Consider the following 23291-nt stretch of genomic DNA (forward strand, 5'->3'; position numbering starts at 1 on the left):
CTATGATAAAAGGTTAGTTGCATTGCTCTGAAGACTGAGGAAACTAAGTTGGGCAGGGTTTGTATTCACCAGGAATTGTGAGAGGAAACTGTGATTTCCGTAATCTGAGGATTTGGTTTAAAAATAAATAATCTTCACAGTATTGCCATGTTAGTTTTTCTAAAATTTATTTTTGTTTCTCAATTTTCATTATTCTTGCTTATTTATGAAAAATAATTGTTTTATAATTACAGATAATGCCTGAATTATTACAAACAAAACTTTTTTTTTGTCATCTTCTATGTTTATTTTTTTGATATCTATTGAAGAAAATATCTTTTATTGAATGCATTCTGATTCCTCAAAGGCAATTTGCAATTTTTGCCTGATGTGGAATCACATCCGCTTTCATTAAAAATGGTTTTCTTTCATAAATAAAAAATGGTCTGTTTTTATAATATTTTTTTAATTCATTCATTATTTGCTTTTTTATATATCTAATGTAGAAGCAAACAATTATGCAGGTGTGATGAAAGGGAATAATTGTCATCCTAAAATTTTGAATACTTTTTTTCAAAAGGAGTTTCTTCACTAACAACTTTTTTTTAGCAAACATTTGAGACGCTTTCTTTTAAATGAATGTATTCTAATTGTTAAGTAATTATTATTCATCATTTAAATTTTTTTTCAGAGCTGTTTTAGATGCCTTGCTAGAAACACTACTATTGCCTCCACCAGATCAAAAGGAGAACTTGGATCCAATTCCTGCTACTATTCAGGAAGTAAAACCTATGCTAAAGACTCCCACTTCTACAACTGCCAGAATTTTAAATCTCGTAGCTTATCTTGTTTCTCATGCTTCATTTAAAGTACCTCTTCTGCATGTTATGAAAGGAAGGTATGTGACGCTACTTAATTTCCTATTCATATATTTGAATGGATAGAGGGGATAAAATATTAAAAAATACTATAAATTTTAAGCTTAAAAATCGAAACTAATAAAAGTGTAAAACTATTAAAAGTACTCTAAAATTTGAAAAATTCTATTTAAAGAATGAATCACACAACTTTTGTAATTGCATTTTCTTTAAAATAAAAATCATTTGAAAAATGTTCCAAATGAAAGGAAGCTGCATTTCTGAAATTCTACTTCAATAAATATTTAGATTTTGTAAAACGATAACACTGAGCATAAAATAAAAAAACTTAAACATTTGAATAGTTTTGGATTTAATGATCTGATTATCCAGTACTATGTTTGAGGTAATAATGAATGGTTGAGGTAATAATGAATTAAAGAGGTGTTCTCCTCAGACCATTTAAACCTATAGTAACAAATCTGTGCCATAGATTTTTTATGCTAAAAAATAAGATTTTAAATACAAATATTCTTTAAATAAAATGTTTTTTTGTTGATGGATTTGAGTTTTTGGTCTATCATATTTAAGGGGTATTTACAGCATTCTGTTAAATATGTTCACAGGGATTTCAGAAAATTTAAATTTTATTACATAATGCATGTTTTTTCAAGGAAAATTTAATGCAAAAATGTTAGTTTAAAGATTATTTATAGGTCCCTTTAATTTAATTTAATAATGAATAATACAAATTTTATTAAAATTATAATCTCAATTAATTTTCTTTTATAATATTTCATTTTAGTTTATGTATAATTTTAATTTTATGTTCTAATTACTTATTTTAAACTAGGTTAATTTTATACAAAATTTTACTAAATAACTTGTATAATTTCAAACAACAAAACACGATATTTAAATTTTTTATCTCACTTTTTGAGTGCAAAAAATTCCAATTTGTTAAGGGAAAAAAGGTTTATTTATTTAGTTATGCTAAGTACTTTTTTGTATCTGATTTCATGACTCGATATTATTTATATTAGTAAATTAGCATTTTTCGTATCAACCATGACGATAGCATGTTAGTCTGTGATAATCTTATCTCTAGATCCATAGTTGGAGTTTTAGTTTTTTTTATTTTGCGCACTGAAAAAATATTGAAGAAATTGATAGGAGAACTAAAAAAAAAAAAAAAAAAAACATTAAAATTTTAAAATTTATGTAGAAAAGCCTCCAAGAATGTGAAGCAGAATCATATACTAATACATTATACTTAAAAAAAACCATTAATACAAGAGTATTTAAAATTTTTTTTATCAAACACTATTAAATGTAATAAAAATTCAAAACGATTCAATTTTTTATACTCTTTTTAGCATAAAAACTGACGAAAAGTATCTTGACGTTTTACCTCTCATCTTGGAACTTTTCAATACACCATCTGAAAAGTCTTTTGTTATTCAATCTCAAGAATGTATTGTTGTAAGTATACTTAATACATTTATTTCTTTTTTTCAAAATCCCCTTTATCTGTTAGAGGTCACTCAAACTTTAAATTTAGAAATCTACATTTTTCTTTTAAAACCACAATATATGAATTATTAACTAATTTATTAAGAATTTTCGTGGAATTTTTTTTAATGAACTATGGTACTCAGCAAGTAAAGCTACTTTTTAAGGCAATCAGTTTGAGTAAGAGTGTTTACTCAACCTATGCTCTGGCATTTCAAAATCAATAAATGTTTTGATGGCTTAAGGATTATATATGATTTTTTTGATATTTCACTTCAGTGGTGAACTATAAAATTTTTTCTAATGACAAAAAAGTTAGCTAGTATATAACTGAAAGAAGTTTATAAAAAAATTAAAAACTTTTATGGACAAATTTGATAATGATTTGACAAAAATGACTCAAATTCTTCACAATGAAGAAATAAAGGTAATAATTGATTCATAACAGTTGGCATTATGTTTTTAAAGTTTTTGCTACTTATGTAGTATATGTTATGCTACTATATTATGATATTGTATGCGTTTATGTTATGTTTAACCATGTTTCCTAATTCTTATTTAATAAAAATTTTTCATTTTTTGACTATTATTGTATTTGGTACTTTTTTGTATTTTACTTAATATTTTATTGGTGATTTTTTAATATGCTATGAAATCGATTTTATTTTAGTCTATCTTGCAATCTTTTTGTGATCCAGATATTGGCTTCATAACTTTTGAAAGCGGAAATACTATTAATGAAGTGGTAAGGATTAGTTATTTCATAATGTTAATAATATTAGATACTTATTAATAAATCACATTTGCTTTTTATATATTTTGATATACTAAAATGATTAATTTAATATATTTTTCTTAAAAATATAAAGTATAACAAGAATTTTTTCATTTGAAAAATGTGTCAGTAAGAAATGGAAAAAATATTAAGCAAACATTACTATTCATTAAATTTAGCAAAATTTCCTTTAAGCTCTCTCTGGTATCTTTTTTTTATTACAAAGTCTCTTGAGGGATGCAAAAAATAAGTACCTTCTAGATCTTTAGGAATTTGAAGCATTGAAATCGAAGGATTTGAAAAAAAATTTCAGACTAAACCTTTGATTGTGCTTTTGAAAATAGTTATATTATTAGATTCTCTGCCCATTTATAAATGTTTCGAAATTTATACACTCTAATTTTTAAAGAGATACTTTTTCCAATTAAGGTTTCAAAAATTTATTTCTTATATGTATACATTTCATATCAAGTTAGTTTGATATTTTCAGAATTTAATTTCAATCTTTAAAAAAAAAAAAAAAAAATCCAAAACCGATTTTTTCTTGATCCGAAAGCACTTTCTGCCATTCCCATCCCATGTTTTCTCTTAAATTAGCGAGTTAACATTTTATTTATAAAATCATTTCCTAATTGGTACTTTTCACTTTAACTCTTTATTTCCCTGGGAGTTGATGAGAGACCACTCTGTGGTGCTGGATACTGTTTTCTATCTTTAGCTATCACAAAAGATGATTATACTGCTATAAAATAATAAATCAGTACTATGTATTAATAAAAAATGTACATATAATTATGTTTTCTTAGGTTACAGGTCATTCTAAGTTACAATAATAATTAATTAGCTACTGATTAATTAAAACTGAATTTGTTAACTAAACTGGTGGGTACGGAAAATAAAGTTTTATTAATAAATATCATTGAAAATTCTCAAACTCTCATGTGTTAAAATAGATATTATTTTATAACAATATCAATAAAGAAAATATCCCCTCTTAACTGGCTTACCTCTTTTCATCAAATTCTCTTTTTCTTAAAAAATTTAGTGCTGCCCGTTAGCAATGGTTAGTCAATCACTAACCAACTGTCTGATTTTTTATTAAAATGTATGACAAGCATAGTTGATTTTTATTACTAAAAAAATCTCTTTGATCATAACATATCTATTTATTTATTTTTTCTAGCTTTCCAGCAATCTACCTAGTAAAGAGCAAATGCCTTTAATTTGTGGTGCATTAATACAACATATTGGTTGTCATACAAATAGCTACTCTTCACTTCTACCTACTCTACGAACTTTAGTGATGCTAACAGAATACGACTATGGATATTATTACATTAAACAGTATGTTTTTCTTAATTTCATTGCAAAAAAAAAGAGAAAAAGACAACCCTCAATAGGTTGAAAAGATAAATTTATTTTTGGTATAAATTAATTCTTTATTTTTATAAATGCAAACACAATATGATTATAGATATTAATATACAATATTAGTACATAAGTCATCTGTATCTTTTGTTGTTATCATAGGCCATTAAGGCAAAGGGTGGGATTGTTCTTGTTTTCCAGTAGCGCCATCTATGGTCCAGAATTCAACTTGTGCCACGCCCATGTGTCATACCAGTCTTATAGGGCGGACCCACTCATATATCCATTCATTCCTCCACAGATCATAATTTTAAACTGAATCAGAGAACGATCAATCTCCAATTCAGTATACTCTGAGATATAATTTGTTATGGGAACATGGAGAACTTAGTGACTCGACAGATTTAACCTGCAACAGTCAGTATTTACAACATGAATCTTCGGCTGGTTGGATTCGAACTCGTGTTTTCACAAAAGTGAATCTAGCGCCCTGCCAACCAGGCTATCCCGGCCTTGTATCTTTTGTTAATGAATACATATGATAGTGTTGTTAATATTAATCCACTATAACACTTGTTAATGATGATCAAGTTTATAATAAGTAATGTGATTTAATAGCGAAATAACTGCCATATCTTTATTTTATTTTGTGTTTAAATAAAAATTACAGTTAGAGTATCATTAAGATCCTTTTTTGAGTGATCGATTTGGTATAGAAACTGTGGCAATGTTTATTTTCATAGGGGATTGGAACAACACCCTGGTGCAGTTTACTCTTTATTTACCCGGTTTAGTCAGTCTTTTAGTAAAGATTCCAGTGACTGTTTGTCTACTTTGTCAACTGCTTTAGAATTTTTAAGACTGATGGAAAGCAGTTTTGAAGATGGTGCTCCAAGTGGAAGAACCATGTTTTTATCTAGTGGAGAATTAGCAGATCTTCTAAGAGGTGACTGCACGCCAACAGAAGACAAAGAGAAAGAAGTTAAATTACCTGCGCCTTTCCAGCCTGTGACAGAGCTTGCTAAGCAGTTAGAAGTAAATGTTGATTTCTATAATAATTTTTTTTAGCTATTAAGTATAAATCTAATTGTTTTAAAAGATAGTTATGAATGTTTACTAAAAAAATAAATAAATTTTTTTTTCATTAACTTATACCAAAGTGTGAGTAATTGAAATAAACTATTTAAATCGGAATCTTAATTGCTTTTTTTCTCTTTTAATTCTTAATTTGAATTATTTAAATTTGAAAAGATGATTAGGATAAGTTAGAATATTTTTGAAGAAATTTTGTAAACTGGAAAGAAAAATAAAATCTAAGTAAGAAAAACTGTATGTTTATTTTAAAATGATGCAAAGGTAGTTGATATATTTAATTCAGAATTAAGTACCTTTCTTACCTTCAGAACTAGTCACATCGAGCAGGTGGCTGGTATGTTCTCATAAATTTACTGCTTTACAGCTCTGCATTGATTCTGCTGTCTTTAGCAACATTGCTTTGAGGTCTTGTTCTTCTCAAACTTTTTTGTAGTGTGAGTTTGAGAAGAAATTTCTTATTGGTCAGTCTCTCTAACAATTTTTTTTTAAGAATGGGGTTACACCTTTGATTTTACAACAAAAAAATCTATTGAAAAATAGTGCCAATCGGTGAGAGTGAAAATTGTAAATGGAACCTGCCATTTCACTGATCAGCAAAGATAAGCTCACCGGACAAAAAATTAGTCACCCTAGAGCGCAAGCACTGATGAATCATTAAGTTTCGTTAGATGACATAGTGGTTGGGTAGCGTGCTCAACTATGTGCACATTGCTTCAACGTGATCAAAGGCAAGTAGCTATCAGTGAGATATTTTTGTTTGAAGTGGAAATTGTGTGCAATTATGGCGAAGTATAAGGATGTGATAGAGTGGAAAAAAGGGGGAATTGTGTTTGGCCGTGCCGATGGTCATACGGTGAATGTAGTAGCTAAATTTGTTACTGTTTCAATGCGAACTGTTCTATGTGTCTGCAAGTAGTGGTGTAATACACGTGGTCACGAAAGACGTCAGAATTGTGGTTGGAAAAAGATCCTGCATGAAAGGGACCGGAGACGTGTTTCCCGACTTGTCAATCAAAATGACTTCTAAACCCGGCAGGAATTGCTTCAGTTAATGAATAAAGCTCCATTCCAACCTGTTAGTGTGAGAAAATTGCAACGGGAGTTGCATACAATGAACATTTAGAGTCGAACATCTCGTAAGAGGCCATTGCTCACACAGGCACATAAAGCTGTGCGACTTCAGTGAGCTAGAAGTCCTCGAACATTGACAGTTGTTGAATGGCGGAATGTAACATGGTCTGACCAATCACGTTTTTGTCTTTATTCAAAAGACTCACGTCGTCGAGTGCACCAAAGAGCAGACGAAGCATTTCATCCCTGTCTGTAGGGTCAGGTTCAAGCAGAGGGTGGGTTTGTCATGTTTTGGGGGCGTTTTTCTTATTATAGATAGTGCCCCCTCACTGAGGTGGCCACTAACATGAACCAATATATTTATTTGAAAATTTTGGATGATTAGATGCTGCCTTTCAGTCAACATCTTCATAAAGAGTGTCTTGTCAATACCCCTATTTTTAAAGATGACAACAGCGAAGTTTATCGTGATGGAAGAATATGTTACTGGTTTTATGAACGCTCTGACACTCAATTACATCTCGACTAATTGAGTGTCAGAATTACATCTCGACTAATTGAGTGTAAAATCATCTGACTTGAACCCCATTGAAAATTTGTGGGAAATGTTGGAATAACGGGTAAAACGCCGAAATCAGCATCCTCGCAATTTGGTGGATTTGCACGATCAAATCCTGAACGAGTGGCTTATACTGGATTTGACGTACCTGAAAAACCTTCTGGACTCACTTCCTACCCGAATCCATGTGGTTACCGAATACAGAGGCGGTGTTACATGCTATTAAATTATGTTTTTAATGATTTCTCTAAGGGAGACTAATTTTTTGTCCGGTGTACTTATGTAAACATAGTAAATTAAGAAAGCTAGAAGATAGTGTTCGTTAAAATTTTTTAAACATTTAGAATTCTTGAGTTTTATTAAAATTTTTCCACTCTTTGGCATACATGTAAAGTTTTATCATTTAAAAAAAAAAAAATTTCATACTTTTATTTTTGAAGTTTGCTATGAGTTGTTAAATGAAGCTTATTAGGGCTGTTTATTAAGGCTTTGCCATCATATAAAATAATGCTTTTTGTGAATAATATACTATTTTTATAATTAATGTGAGTTTTTATTTATGACTGTTAGATCAAGTTAAACCTATCTTTAGCCTGTGCCTAAATACTAGAAATGGTGCAAAACATAAATGGGAAGGATAGCCTCAATTACGTGAAAATGAAAAGCATTTTTGATCTAATTTGTTTTATCTGAAATTTTATAAAAATTTGCAAAAATTTAGAATTTATTGATTTTGATAAATTTTATCTAGGTGAAAAAAATTGCCAAGCGGTGATTTTTAAAAAAAGTTACCTTATAAAATATTTAAGCCACGAGTACTTTCCTAGGCTCTGATAATTCTGCATAGCAAGATAATGTATGGTAACATTGGCTCTAGTGTAAACTGTTGCTTTTTTATTTTCCTTGGTGGAAGAACTTCGGAAAACACTGTTAAATAATTTCATGCATTTGAAGAAATGTTTTTTTAGCAAAAAAATTTGTAGCTAAGCATTTTTATTCTAACTGTTTTTTTTAAAGTTCTGATCATAGCAGAGAATTATAATTTTTGTTTATATTTTATTTTTTAAGCGACATAAAACAATGTAATTACTGAATTATATAATTTTGCTGATATATAATATTAATTATGCTAATATTATATATTTGTTATAATTATTTCATCAACAAGAAAATTTATTATTATTTATTTGAAGGAATTTGGAAATGATGAAGATGCTGTTGAAAGTTTAATTGAAAGCAATTCATCTCTTCTCACGCTACTAAACAGCACTTTAACTAAAGAAAAGAAATCAGAGAAAGGTATTGTTATTAATATTGTTCATCTATTGCTTTCACCCCACAAGAAATTTAACCTAAATTGTTAAATACAGTGAAACCTCGGTTAAGCAGACATTCTTGGGACCGAAAAAATTGTCTGTTTATGGGAAAGGTACCCTAATAAAGAAATTTACCACTGTAAATTGTTTTAAGAATATTTTATAAGATAAAGAAATAATTAAATAATCTACAGTAACTGTCTACAAGGATATTTATTTAAACTTTAAAAAAAAAATTTTCTATTCAAAAAGAATTCTAGATGTAGCTACAGAAAAATTAATATAATTTTCCTATTAACTCAGATATTCAAGTTAGTCATATACTGGATAGAGCTTTTAGTCCTCAGTCAGTTTCAATAATTAGGTTTACACTCCCTTACAGCTACCTATCACTTGATAGGAAGCATTGTTAATACTTCCTTGAAAGTTAACCTCCCACAATTCACAGAAGAAAGCAAAGCAATGCATACTTGTAGGGCATGAGGACCTAAGGAGTTGATTATTCACAATTGATCATCTATGAAGTGTCTGAATAAATGTTTCATTGTACACGAACAACACAAAGATGATACATCTATTTTCTTTTTTCTACCCCAACTGTGTTAAGTACTACTTCGTCTTCAAATTGATAAGAAAATTAAAGAAATTTTCAGTGGGGAAGAAGCATTGAGAGCATTTAAGACTTCATTTCAACTTGCAGGTCTCATAACCTGTGTGGTCCAGATGAAAAGATGCCACTGTCCATATCATTTTCTCTCCTTTCTTTGTAAATATAAGGCAAGATGACAGAAGAAAGATTGATTCTTCAGTAGTGAAATAGCGTAACTATATTTTTAGTTATGGATAAGGAAAAAAATTTGTGTTTTAAAAATGGTGAAAAGTTGCATAGTTTTATTCTTGCAAGTATCCGGTTTAAAGAAATAGAAAATAATGTTTCAGGGCAAAAGTGTCTACTTTGCGGTGAATATACATAATGACTTATTCACAGAAGATTCCCTGGGAATTAAAAAAATGTCCGTAATGAGAGGCGCATGTTTTGCAGTAGTGTCCATAACAGGAGGTTTTTCTGTATTTTGTTGGATGTTAGATTATATTTTTCCTAACAGAACATAGAATCTTCAGCCAGCCCCTAATAATTGTAAAATATATATGGTATAATAGCATATAATTGTAAACTCATAAAGTAGCTGAAACATATTTTTTGCAAATAATTTTCATAAAATAAAGTTTTTGCTCAATTCTTTTTAGTGAAATAAAATTAAAAAATGACCTTGTTTTTGTTTATTTGTGAAATGGATATAGATTAATGTTCTGGAATATTTTTGTTTTGTATTAGGTACTCTTTTGTTTTGTTACTTACTTCATGATATATCTATTTATGCTAGTAATATGTATTCCTTTGTTTTTATTAAACAATCAAGACAATTCACTCATTGATTCACAGTATTTGTAAATTTGAGTTGACCCAATTTATTAAAAAATAAAAGCTATGATGTAAAAAAATGAACTAGAAAATGATCAAACGCAGCTTATTTTTTTTTTATTTCTTTATTTACACCAAATTGAAATAATTCATAAATTCTTTTTGATTGATTGATTTTTTTGGTGATCATTAGACAATACAACATGCACATAAAGAAATAAATTTGTACTAATGCCTATTTATTTTTAAAAAATTTGCACTTTTTTCTGAATATTGTTTTTGGGTGTGAATTGCAATTTTTTTCACAAAGTTATAATTAAATAATTTTCAACAGAAAAATTCTTCTTTGAATCAGAACCATTCTTGTAATTACAGGTTATTTTTGATGCTTTAACATTAAGCCAATAATTTAATAAAAAATTTTCTTGCTAAATGTTTTCTCATTAAATTCAGGTTTGCCGTAAATGAGGTTAACTGTGTTTTATTTGTAGTTGGCAGGTAAATTATATAATTTATTTGGGTATCATATAATGTAATGTTATGGGAATCATGTAATCTTTGGGTATTACTATTGGGATTTATAATTTATAGATTATACATGTATATCAAAGTAAATTTGTAGTTCAAATTAAATCTGTTTTTAACCTTACCTAATTATGTAACCATTTTTGTACTGTTTAGTTTGCACTTAAAATTTGTAAATTTTTATTATTTCAGAGGTTGTAGAACCTGTACTTCCGGCACCTGAAAGTCAGTCGGCACAGTTTTCCTCTCGGGCTATTTTCATGGTTGGTGAAGTGGAAGAAGGCAGACTAAGTCCTGCTTATTGGTTGTCTCTACCTGGAGCAGATGATGCCGATCAAGAACAAGAGCAAGTAAGAGTGCTTATAATTCCTTAATTATAAATAAAAATCAACATATGTTTCAATGTCACTTTTACCTTAAAACATTCTATGCACTAGAGAATTTTAATGTACTTTATTTTATTTTTAAATTTTTTTTTAATTGGGACAGTTTTATAGCTGTCCATTTATAAAATCACTGTGGCATATATGAAATCCATAAAGCCTTTTCTTATCCACCAGCCTTCGTATCTTAAGATCAAAGCTCAGCTGATTTTTTTAAATTAAATCTTTTTATGAAAGTTTATATCTTATGAAGTTCCATACATTTTTTTTTCTTAAGGGATCTTTAATTGAAATAAATATTAGATTTTACTTACATTTAGGTAAGAAACAATTTTATAACTGGATTTTCTAATCAATGTTCTTCAATTTTTGATAGCTTAATAATAAGCTTGATTTTGCAACATCTTATTACTCTGCATTTATAAAGTTTTGTTATGTTCACGATTTAAACATTAAAAGTAGAAGGTGTAATTTCTGGTAATTTTATATTTCATTTTCAAATTATTAGTTTCGACTTCTTTTGTTCACCTTCATTCTTACTTACTTTAAAATACTGCATTTGCTTCAACTTAAGGAACAATTCTTGGACTGCCATTTGCTCATCGTCTTGAAAGTTGTAGCTATTTTGTTAGAAATTACAAAAATATTTCTACACTTGTTTTATTATAAATAAACTGCTGTAGAAATACTATTTAAAAAGAACAATTAACTGCTATGCACTTTTTATTTATTATACATTAAATTTTATGTTCTGTTAAAATGAAAAATAAAATAAAAATATTTTCTTTTGGCCCTTTTAAGAATATTTCTATTAGTTAATTATTTCTTAATTCAATTTTGTAAAAATTTGAACCCTTCTGTAAATTTTATTAATTGTTTTATGTAGGTAACTGTTGATTTGGTATCTATTGCTGAGAAGAATATCTCTCCTGAATTTAATTTAAAATTGTCTTTAGAGAATTTATGCTTAAGTACAGAAGGTGATAACGATTTAAAGACAAAAAAGAAAGGCATAAGGTAAATATATATACATAGATTGCTTATTTGTTGATGAAGTTATATTACACATATCTTTTTTTAATTTTTTTGTGTTACAGCACTATTTGTGGAAAGAGAAAATATGCTCCCTTTATCAATCCAGCTCTTGTGGATGTGAACAATAAAAGACCATTTAGTGAGTTTATTTTCCATTATAATTTTCTAAAAATGTCCATTATAATTTTCTAAAAAAGTACATAAAAAAAAAGTCGAGTGTTACTACTTACTCTACAAGGGTGGTTATAGTTGTAGTATAGTGGTAATACATATCAAAATAGAAATAAATGAGAATAATTTTTGATTTTTAGAATAAAAGTTGAAGAGTAAAGTAACTGTTATTAAATATACATGACCTATCTTAAATGTTATCTCAGCACTTTCACTTTGTTATAAAGATACCCATGTTAAAACTATACACTCATCCTTATCTACACTCTAAAACAATCTTACCATTGTATCAATTTTCATCCTTAAGTCTTGAATGTCATTAGAAGTTGGTCCCAATGTAGTTACATTTATATGCAAAATTATTTTCTAAAACTTACAGGCCTGACCTTTTTTAAACATATGTGTATATATTCTTAAGAGTTTTTTTTTTCTGAGTTGAAAGGTTAATTTCTATACATTTGCTTTTAGTTTGAACAAAAGGCGGTTGAAGTTTTTTTGTTCACAATGAGTATGCAGATGAGTTATTTTTTGTAATTTGTAACGATGTAATCATTTTTATACAGGTTTTACTGATTCTTAACATTCTACCTATTACGTAAATTTGAGTCTTCTGAATAAAAATCTTGTGGTTTACTCTCTCTCTGACAATCTGAAGAATTATGCATTAGTCAGCTCTCAATTAAATTATCTTTTAATTTTTACCTACAATTTTGAATCAATTTGCACACATTTTTTTAATTTTTTTATTTTTATTTAAACGACTTAAAACTCCTCATGCACCACAAAGTATAGCATGAGGCTTACAGTTGTAAGTAGAAAACAAAAGGAGAAAAATTTACAAATTTACATTAAAAACAAAATTTCGCAAGACTTTCAATACTTTTGACCAGTTCTGATAAGACAGGTGGCCAACAAATAGAAAGACGTCTCAAATCAGTCTTTAAATTCATTCGGGCACTCGCATACAGACTACAGTGAAGAAGAATATGTTCAGCATCTTCATCAGCATCACCGCAAGCACAAATTCCACTGGTCTGCAGATGGAAACGAAATAAATATCTCTTAAAATTTCCATGGTTTGCTAAAATTTGGGTCAATTTAAAATCAGTTGCAAAGAATTTACATTGCAAACGGTGAAAAATGGTTGGAAAGAACCTTTTCGTCCAAAGGGACCGAGGCGAAGCAAGAAATTCAGCATTCCAGTCTGCAATGATTTTATCTCTAGCGATGCGCTTCCAGTGAGAAGCTGGAACAGACACCCTTAAGTCTATATCACCACACGTAGCTTCCTTAGCCAATTGGTCTGCTCTTTCATTGCCCAAAATACCGCTATGGCCACGAACGTAAGAAAAATGAATAGTTACGTTTTCAAGAGCGTTCAAAATCGAGTGAATTTCCACCACAAGCTTCTCAGTAGAAGTCGTGTCACGCAAAAGAAAAAGTGAAGAAAGAGAATCTGTACAAATGAGATATTTAAAAATTTGGTTTTCACTAAAAGAATTTTGTATCCATTTAACAACCAGGTTTATACACAAAAGTTCAGCCTGGAAAACAGTACATTCATCATGTAGTCGGTGCTTGGCAGTAACCTTCTCTGTTCCATTTTCATAAATTACAAAAGCAAGACCAGCCCTTCCATCAAGCACACATAGAGATTTAATTTTGAAATGTCTTAATTTATTATGGAGAAATCTGTACCATTATTACAGATCTCGAATGATTGATTTTGTAGCTCTATAGAACATAATTATATGTAAATTGTATTCAGAGTTGTACATCATCATAAAATCATTTGATTTAAATATCAAATATCATTTAAAATTTGATGTAATATGTTTGATTATCATACTTAACTATCGTTGCAAAAAATGTGCTATGCAACAAAAACATCAAATTGATCACAACATAACACGCTATTTCTTATACTAATATAGTTAAGAATAAATAAACATGTGGTTAATTACTTAAGTATATTAGTGATTATTATATATACAGCTATAAACTATTTTAAATGCATGTCATCAGACTTGACTTAAAGTTCATGAGATTTAAAAAGAACTACATTTGTTTATTGACATTTAAAAACTAACTTTTAAGTATTCCTAAATAACTTCGTTGTGATTTTTTATTTGTTTAAACTTTTCTTCTAAGTTGCACCAATGAGAGGCCGTGGCTTTAACAGAGGCAATTCCCACACATCGAGGGCCAACGATCCATTCAGATCTCGACCACCTAATACTAGTCGTCCTCCATCAATGCATGTAGATGATTTTGTAGCTCTTGAAAGCCATCATTCTGGAGGTACATCTCAAGCTCAAGTTAAACGACCACAAAAGGTATTTGTTTTACTTGAAAAATATTCTCAATGTTTATGAAGTATTACAATAATAAAGGATTTAAACTTTATATAATATTGTCCTCATTCAGTAAAAATTTTTTTTTTAGGAAAATACAAGAGGCAGAGGGCGTGGATTTGAAAGAAATCAAGCATTTTCTTCTACAAGAGGGGCTGGTGGTAGATTTTTTAGCCCACCAGGGCCCTATGGCAGGAGGGATAATAATAGAGGTGAGATGCTTATATAACATTTCATCAACTTTGAACTTAATATTTTTAATGTGTTTGACAGGTAAGGTAGTTAGATAGTTTATGATATTATGTGATTTAAATTATTTTAAGTATGAAATATCATTTGTAATTTGATGTAATATGTTTGATTAACATAACTAAAACTATCAGTGTTGCAAAAAATGTGATATGCAACATAACATCAAATTGATCATAACATAACACACTATTTATCTTGCAGTTTATTTTTTGACCCTGAGTCAAATTCTTTTCTCAGCCTGGCAAGAATAGAAAAGTGCCTTTTTTAAAACTAAATTAAATAATATTTTTTAAAACGTATTTCGTGAAGATAATTTTTGCATATCAATTAGTTTGTAAAAAACTACTTGCTAAAATTTATATTATAATGTATGTGTTGTATTTGGTGTTTGAGGGAATAACATTTGATTAAAAAAATATTCTGAACGTTTGAAACCCATTTGTATCGCAAGCATATAAATGTGTTTATTTTTACTTTGAAACTAATGTATCTTTGTCATGATGCAAATGGTTATGTTGACCATCCCCCCCTTCTAATTTTCCATGCAATTGAATGCTTTCATAAGTCCACGTAATTAAAATATATAGCATTTCCTTTTTATGGATAGTTTTTACATGAAATACCGAAAAAAAAATGGCTATTATTTACCTACAGTTTTTAGAAAAAAAAAAAGAAAATACGATTATTTGTGGCATTAAGTTTAAAATGAAAGATAGATCAGCTCTCCAAGTAAACAAAAATAGATTGTTCGGATATTTTAATGCTTAGAACATTAAAACAGTTCATGTTTTGTTAACGATAGTTTTCATTGTCAAAAACATTTTAGTTTATATGCAAATTAGCTTATAGTTAGTTTTGATTTGTTAATTTGATGCGAGACATAATGAATGTCTTAATTGTTGTGTTACTGCTACTTCAAACAACTTTGTAGATGAAGGTTTTATTCATTGGAATGGAATAATTTACAGTAAGTATTTTCGTGTTGTGTGAAAAGAAGCAAAATAACCTATTGTGTTAACATATTTATCACAGGAGGAAATCGTGGCAGTGGAAGAATATCTAATAATGCCTGGAATAATCGTTCTAATCAAAACTCTGGTCAAAAGCTGTCGCCAGGAAATAATCAAAGAAATAATTTTAGGTAGGATTTTCCTTTTTTATCTGTTAATTTTTAAACTCATTATAAAGATATATGATTGAATTTTGAAGTACAATATTTTATTCTTACAATTAGTTGTTATTCATCTGATTAATTTGCATATAACTTCTTGGCGATGATGGTAGATGGATCATGGATTAGCCTTTTTGTTGTTGGACTTATACTACGAGGTTTTTCTTTTAAGGAATAAGAAAAAAAAAATCAAAAATATATAATTAAAGAAAATATAAAATTTTTAACGAATTTTTTTTTTTTTTTAACAAATAAGACTTAGTGCTGGTGCTTGATTAAAGAGTTCATCTATCCTGAGTTAAAAAATATAAAGATATGGGGGTAAATATTATTATCTTAAACTTTCATATTAGGGTATGATCTTTGGCAATGATTAAAAACACTAGGTCTAATAATTTTTCTCCATAAAATATAAATGCTGCTCACTTGCTAAAATTCCTTTATATCTGCCTTGTTTTTCGTTAATGTAAAACAAATAATTGTAAAATAATGCATAATATTATTACTTGAATTAATTTCTCTTCTGCATTTCTAAACAATCACAAAAAATTTTTTCTCAGTACTTTAAATATATTTTGTGATATAGTTAGACGAAATTTAAATAAAACAAGAGTGAGTACTGCCAACAGCATAATAGTAGGAAACAAGATTACATGACAAGATACGAGGCATATATTCCATTGATGCTTTTAAATTACATTTCAGTAATTATTTCCTCCTTTTTGTTGTAACAAGTATGTTTTTAAGCTTGTGTGCATTGCATAAAAAAATATTATTTTTCAAGGTATAAGAGTTTGAAAAAATATTGCTTAACAAACATAATTTGTATTATTTAGACTTTTTTATCATGTTTGTTTTAGAAGTGATTATAATTCTCCATTTGGACAACAAGATTCCAGACCTGGTCAAAGAAATAGAGATTCTTATCCTGATATGGGTCGAACTTCAAATATTATTCCATTAGGAAGATTTTCAAGAGGTTCTAGAGTTGGAGGTGGAATGGGACAACAATCTCAAGGCCATTGGCAAGACAATCGAAACAAATCCCAAAATCAAAGGTACTAACACCGCTATATTAATTTGCGTATAATGAATTGAATATATGTGTTCAACTTCTCAGTGAGATTTAAACAGGGATTACACGTTTTTTGAAATTAAAATGTTTAGTTACTAACGGTTTTTCCTTCTGTTTTTTATTATTCATTTATCTAACATATTAAAGACAATATCAACTTGTTTTGTCAAGATAATTAAAGATAATGTCATCTATGTTTGGTTATCATTATGGAAAATATTGTAAACCAGATTTAATGTGAATTTTTAACAATTTATATAGGTATCATTTAAATGAAGAAAACCTTGTATACTATGGTATCAACGAGAGTAATAATAATAAGCAAATAAGAAAACTGTCATTTTAATTTATTAATATCTTAAGATCATTCATTGTGATTTATACTTAGGAAATCCGGGAATCTTTTTAGATTCCTTCTGCTAATTAATTAAAAATTCAAATAAAATTTTTATGGCTAAGGATTTAAAAAAAAAAAAAAAAAGTTGTGTGCAGTTACTGTTATCTTTATTCAAATTTTATTTTTTAAAAAAAAAATCCTGTGTATTCACAATTACCAATTAAATATTTTAGCTCATATTTATGTCATATATAAGTCTGGTTCTTGTACTTAAAAATTTTGATTGCATCACGGCTTTTCTGGAAAACGATGTCAATGACTTAATTTGAAAACACTGACTGGTGTGATTATTACAACACATTGAAAGGATTCATAATAACTTCCTCTTGTACTGATACATTGCCTCCTGTAAGATTTGAAGGTGATGAGGAAGACACTGTGTGCATTTTCCAAAATGTACTTTAAAGCTTTGCTGCAACCCTTTGACATTATCAATTCTCAAAACGATGAGAGCAGGTTTGAGATGAAATGTCAGGACTATAACCTGTAGGGCTGGGAAACTATAGCCACCTTAAAAGCTAGACACAAAGAACATGGAGTGGCAAATCTTTTTTCACATTTTTTTTCTCATCGATTGTTCACCACAATCTCTAGAACAGTAGTACTTCCTGAAATTTTTAATGCCTGTACACTCTTGTAATGGGCTGAGTTTAGCCACACACATTGAAATTTTATCTGTAGCCCTTTCAGTCTCAATTCGGCTTTGTCACTCACATCTTGAGGAAAATAAATAAATAAATGCCTTGTGCTAACTGTTGACTGACATCCTTTTTGGCCTTTGGATATCTCTATTACTGGAAAGTTTCCATTGTTTAGTTTCTCTTAAAATTAGATTGCATTCACATCTTACTAGTCAGATGTGATTTAAATTATTTTTTTGTATTTCTATACCATCGTCTGGTATTAATATTTTCAAAAATTTACAATATATTAGGAAATAATTAGATTAGTTTTTCTAGCAATTCAACTCGTAATATGTAAACTCATTATATAATCATTGGATTAAAAAAAACTTTTGTTCTGATGATAGGATATTCACTTTCTAAGACTTAATCTTAAGGTTCAAGGGGGTGACTCCAAATATGCTAAATTAGTGCAGATGTTTTAAGTTACAAAAATGTACTTTCTCTGAATGAAAAAAAAAAAACTTTTTTCAATTGATTTGCATTTCTGACTCCCAAAATATAGGGGATAGCCGCAATCTGAGAAATATTGGCCCAATAGTTCAAGGTCGAAGGACAGCGATAAGTTTGGACCCCTCAATTTCACTTTTAGCAATTCATAAAATTTGTTTAGTCAAAATTAACTCAATGTGAAAAACGTTAATAATTTTTTTTTTCAAAACGCAAAATTTGGACGAAATTGAATGAATAGTTTCTTAATAATCTAATTTTTAAAAGATTTATGTTTTAAGTTTAAATTTCCAAGAAAGTTTAATTTGACTGATTTTATATTTTAAAATGTAAAATCTTGTATGCCTCACAATTTAAAATTTCCTGTCTATTATTAAATAGTTATTAAAAATTATTTTACATATTAGTGTGAAAAAATTTTTCGATTCATTTAAAAAATTTTCAAGATATAGTTAAATGAGAAAACAAATTAACACTAAGAAGTAAAAACTCTCCTACGTAAACTATAAGGAAATTTTTAGACTTGTAGCTACCCACAAAATTTTGAGATCGCAAATTCAATTATCCATCAATAAAGGGCATAGAGAAAATCTGCTTACATATCTAATTTTGTAACTTAAAATATAGTCTACTCTAATTTATGGTTAGGCCCTCAAACCATTTAATCTTAGTATGAGAAATTCCAATCACTGCTCACTGTTTTTCGAACACTAAAAATTGCACAAAATCAGCAAAAATTACAGTTTGTATAGTCTAGGTCGGAGAGTTAAAAAATTTGGGCCTCTTAATGTTGTTTGTCCTTTCTGTGTATTTCTAATTAAGAAATATTTGAACACAATTATAAAACTTGTTTATGTAAAGATAATTCCATGCAAAATTTGTTTTTAGTACTTAATTTACTAATAGTCAAAAATATTTTAAGATATATTGATTTCTACAATAATATTTCAAGGAAACCGGTTTTTGAGGAAAGGAAATTTTAAAATTAAAAGACTTTTTGAACAAATGAAGAAATTAGCATTCAGTGGCGAAAACTTTCATCTGCCTAAACTATTGATACCATATTTTTCAGGATGAGACTAATTATGTTTTATTATTTGGATTTTTGACTCATTTGAATTTTGAGGGTTAAGAATCCAAATCTGTTAAAGTAAAGATGTGTTCAGAAAAAGTACCGTGTCCTCAAACCTATGAGTATTAATTTGTTCATTAGATCAAAATTTTATTTTTATTTTGAGCACTCTACGGTGCAACAAAAAAAATGAATCCATCTGAATAACTTTTGATCTAATGATCGGATCTTCACATTCTAGGACTCAATCTTAATGGTTCAAGAGGGTGACTTTAAATATGCTAATTATTTAGCGCAGATGATATTTAAGTTATGAAATCAGTCACAAAACATACTTTTTTTCCAGGCGGATTCAGAAATTTGACCCCCAAAATATAGGAGGTAGCCGCAATTTAAAAAATATGGTCCCCATATTTTGGTTAGGAGAGCGTATTATTTTTGCTAAGATTTAATGGTTTGAGAGCCTAACCTTAAATATGCTAATTAGTTAGAGAAGACTTTAAGTTACAAAATTAGATATGTAAACACATTTCTCTACATACACATGCCCTTTTTTGACGGATAATTGAATTTGTGACCTCAAAATATTGTGGGTAGCTAGTCTAAAAAGTTCCTTCTAGTTTAGGTAGGAGAGTGGTTGAAAGTTTTTACTTTTTAGTGTTAATTTTTTTCTCATTTTACTGTATCTTGACAACTTTTTAAATGAATCTAAATATTTTTTCAGACAAATATAATTCCACATCAGGGGTGAAAGTTTTCCATATTTTGATGCATTTCCATCTTTTTAAAAAAACCCTCACAAGACAGAGCGAAAAGCAATATTACTATAAGTAAATTCTAAGTTTGTTTTTTTAATTACATGCGATAGACGGATTCAGTGTGAAAATTCCCAAACGACCGATTCATTCTTTCTTTCTTTCCCCCGGTTCCGTATATAGGTTAATGTCAGAGGAGAGAACCGGTTTTCTCAAATGCGCGAAGGTGTGTAGGGGAACACGTAACTGCAACATGTGACTTCACCTTCCTGTTTAAGGTCGATAAGTAAGTTCCGCGCTTGCGCAAATAAATTTCCGTTTATATCTTTCTTTAGAAAAAAAATTGGTATTGGTTAGAAGTGAAATGGGGACTCACAAAAATATATAATTGTATAAATATTATATTTATACACTATATTATATATGAAAAGAATTAATATATAACTTTTTGTTTACTTAAAATTATTGGACGGGACGACACGCCACTTCTGATTTTGACATTTTCAGTCTTGACAATTTTTGAAACTTTCACCCCTGTTCCACATAAAAATTAATGTTTAATAATTATTTAATAATACACAGAAAATTTTGAATTGTGAGATTTTACATTTTAAATGACACACAAAATCAGTCAAATTAAACTCTCTCAAGAACTTTGAACATACGTCTTTTTAAAATTAGATAATTTAGAACTATTTATTCAATTTTGTTCAAATTTTGTGTAAATAATGTAAAATATTTTAGATTATTATGAAACAAAATAATAAAATTAATTAAAATTTTTCACATAGAATTAACTTTGACTAAACAAATTTTATTTGTGTACAGAACTTTTCAATTTGCATAAAAAGCTTTTGATATGCAGCCAAATATGCTAACAGTGAAACTAAGGGGTCCAAACTTATGACTGCTTTTCTACTATTAAAATAATATATCCCAGATTGGGGCTGTCCTCCATATTTTGAGAGTCAAAGAGCGTGCTTACGGGACATTTTAGAAGCTGCTGTACTTCGGCAATGTAAAAAGGGTTTTTCAACAAGACTCTGCACCAGCTCACAAGGCCAAACAGTTCTGAGGCAGATACTAAACCACACAAACCTTACTCTTGAAAGGAATCCCTTCAGCGGAAATGGGATAGATTTAAGGTAGATGACTTGTGGCTCATTACTGAAAATTTCAATAAGCATTTGTGCCTTTGAATCGCTGACAAAAGTATCCAGTTTGAAACCAAAAAAATTTATTATTATATTTTGTTAATTTTTTTATATTTAATAAAGGTATATTAAAAATTATAGGGCTTTTTTTTGTCCCACCTCGTAAAATATTTAACTAACCAATTAGCTTGCCCTCAAGCTGCTAACATTGAGTCTTCATTTGTGAAAAACTTTATTATTAGATCAAAAGTTATTCCATGTGTTCACTTCTCTTTTTTATGCAGGAAAGCAAAAAAGGTTACTCTAAATAACCTTTGGCCTGATGATCTGCTCTTTTGTCTTGCACACACAACCTATCTAATCAAGCTTTAAAGAGCCAAGAAGATATTCTTATCAATTACTTGAATACATATTTTTAGCTAATTCAGGTTTTTGACTCAAAATATGACTCCGCAGAGTCGTCATGTCAGCGCAGAGGTTAAGAGTTTAAATCCTTTTGTTAATTTGGCCATATCTGTATAACCAATTGTGCAAATCTTTCCGTCTTATAAAATCTTTGCATTGGTTTTAAATTTTGTTTACCCTTACGTCAAAAATTTGATTTGTAAGTAAGATGAAAGTTTTAATCAATAAAATAATTACTTTTCTCTGACAGTATACTATTTTAGGATTAACAGGTTTTAAAATTTTTTGATAGGCATAATTAGCTCCATAGATATAAAAAAATAAGTAAAAAAAAAATGTGAAGGAGTTCTAACATTTACATGAAAAGTCAAAAATAAATTAAATTATAAAACTACTTAATACTTATGAAGTCATAATCTTTTGCATACAAAGGTATCAAAGTAAACATAAATAAAACCCTCTAGCATTTTTTCTGAAATTTTCAAAAAGAAAATATATATCTTCTTTACATAAAATGCAGTATAGTACTGATAAAAAATATAGATTGCACTATTTATGGAACATTTTAACTAACAAATAGAAAAATATACCTCCTCATAAGTAGCACGAGTTTTAACTGAAGTGTGAAAAATACACAGTTCAAAGTCAATAAAATACTCCAGTCAACTTGAAAATATAGATGGTGCTTTGCATTAAGGAAATCTATCAAGTCAAAAAATTGTTGTTTGTACGTAACAGCTAGAAGAACAATATTTTTAAAACAGCATAGAAATTCTAGACAAAACTAATTAGTGTATAAACAGAAAATTAAAACGTAGAAGTAAATCTATGAAAAGCATAAACAAATCAAATGCAATTCAAATTATGTGATTTAAATATTAGCACTTATACATAATGTTGTCATAATAATTTTTATCATACCTTTATTTTTCAGATTTATAACACCAAATTCTGCAAACAGAGGAGGTGGACGTAGAGATATGAATAATAGACATAATCGTTCCTTCACTCGATAGTGCTGTTGAACCTTTAATGAACTTTAAAGATTTCATGATAAAACATCTACAAGTCACAAGATGAACAAATATGCTTCTGTTATAAAAAAGTGGTCATCTGTAAATTATTTTGTTGATATTCAAATAAAAATAAAACAAGTCATAACTTTCATTGGCAATTCTTTTTGAAACTATCTTAAAATAAAATCTGAACACTAGTGTTCAAATAAGTTATAGACAAAATCTAGTTAAACGTAGAAATAAAATCTAATTATGAAGTCAGAGCTAAACACCTTTGAGTTAGATTTAAAAAGTCAAAAACAAAACAAAAAAGGTGTTAGGAGCATGAAATGAATCCTGAAAAACATAGTAATAACTTATTGTATATTAATAAAAATCTGGCTAAGGAGTCATAGCTAAACATTTATACAATGACGAAAAATCCCCAGTGAGAAATTT

The 23291-nt window shown here is 28.6% G+C and overlaps 1 protein-coding gene across 1 annotated transcript in view; it reads left to right on the forward strand.

Moving 5' to 3' along the window:
- vir (VIR_N domain-containing protein) overlaps nt 1–23004 on the forward strand; it is a 61283-nt gene extending 38279 nt beyond the window's left edge. The window contains exons 28-41 of the mRNA XM_016048954.4: nt 671–877; nt 2213–2318; nt 3019–3093; nt 4307–4467; nt 5235–5526; nt 8410–8515; nt 10673–10830; nt 11750–11880; nt 11961–12037; nt 14221–14405; nt 14515–14635; nt 15708–15816; nt 16707–16904; nt 22772–23004. Coding sequence (XP_015904440.2) covers nt 671–877; nt 2213–2318; nt 3019–3093; nt 4307–4467; nt 5235–5526; nt 8410–8515; nt 10673–10830; nt 11750–11880; nt 11961–12037; nt 14221–14405; nt 14515–14635; nt 15708–15816; nt 16707–16904; nt 22772–22853 — 2008 coding nt within the window. The 3' untranslated portion in view covers nt 22854–23004. The remainder of the gene's footprint in view (nt 1–670; nt 878–2212; nt 2319–3018; nt 3094–4306; nt 4468–5234; nt 5527–8409; nt 8516–10672; nt 10831–11749; nt 11881–11960; nt 12038–14220; nt 14406–14514; nt 14636–15707; nt 15817–16706; nt 16905–22771) is intronic.
- The last annotated feature ends 287 nt before the right edge of the window (nt 23005–23291 follow it).

This window comes from Parasteatoda tepidariorum, chromosome 3 (assembly GCF_982258835.1).
Source record: "Parasteatoda tepidariorum strain Cologne lab strain chromosome 3, Ptep-v5.0, whole genome shotgun sequence".
Taxonomy (NCBI): domain Eukaryota; kingdom Metazoa; phylum Arthropoda; class Arachnida; order Araneae; family Theridiidae; genus Parasteatoda; species Parasteatoda tepidariorum.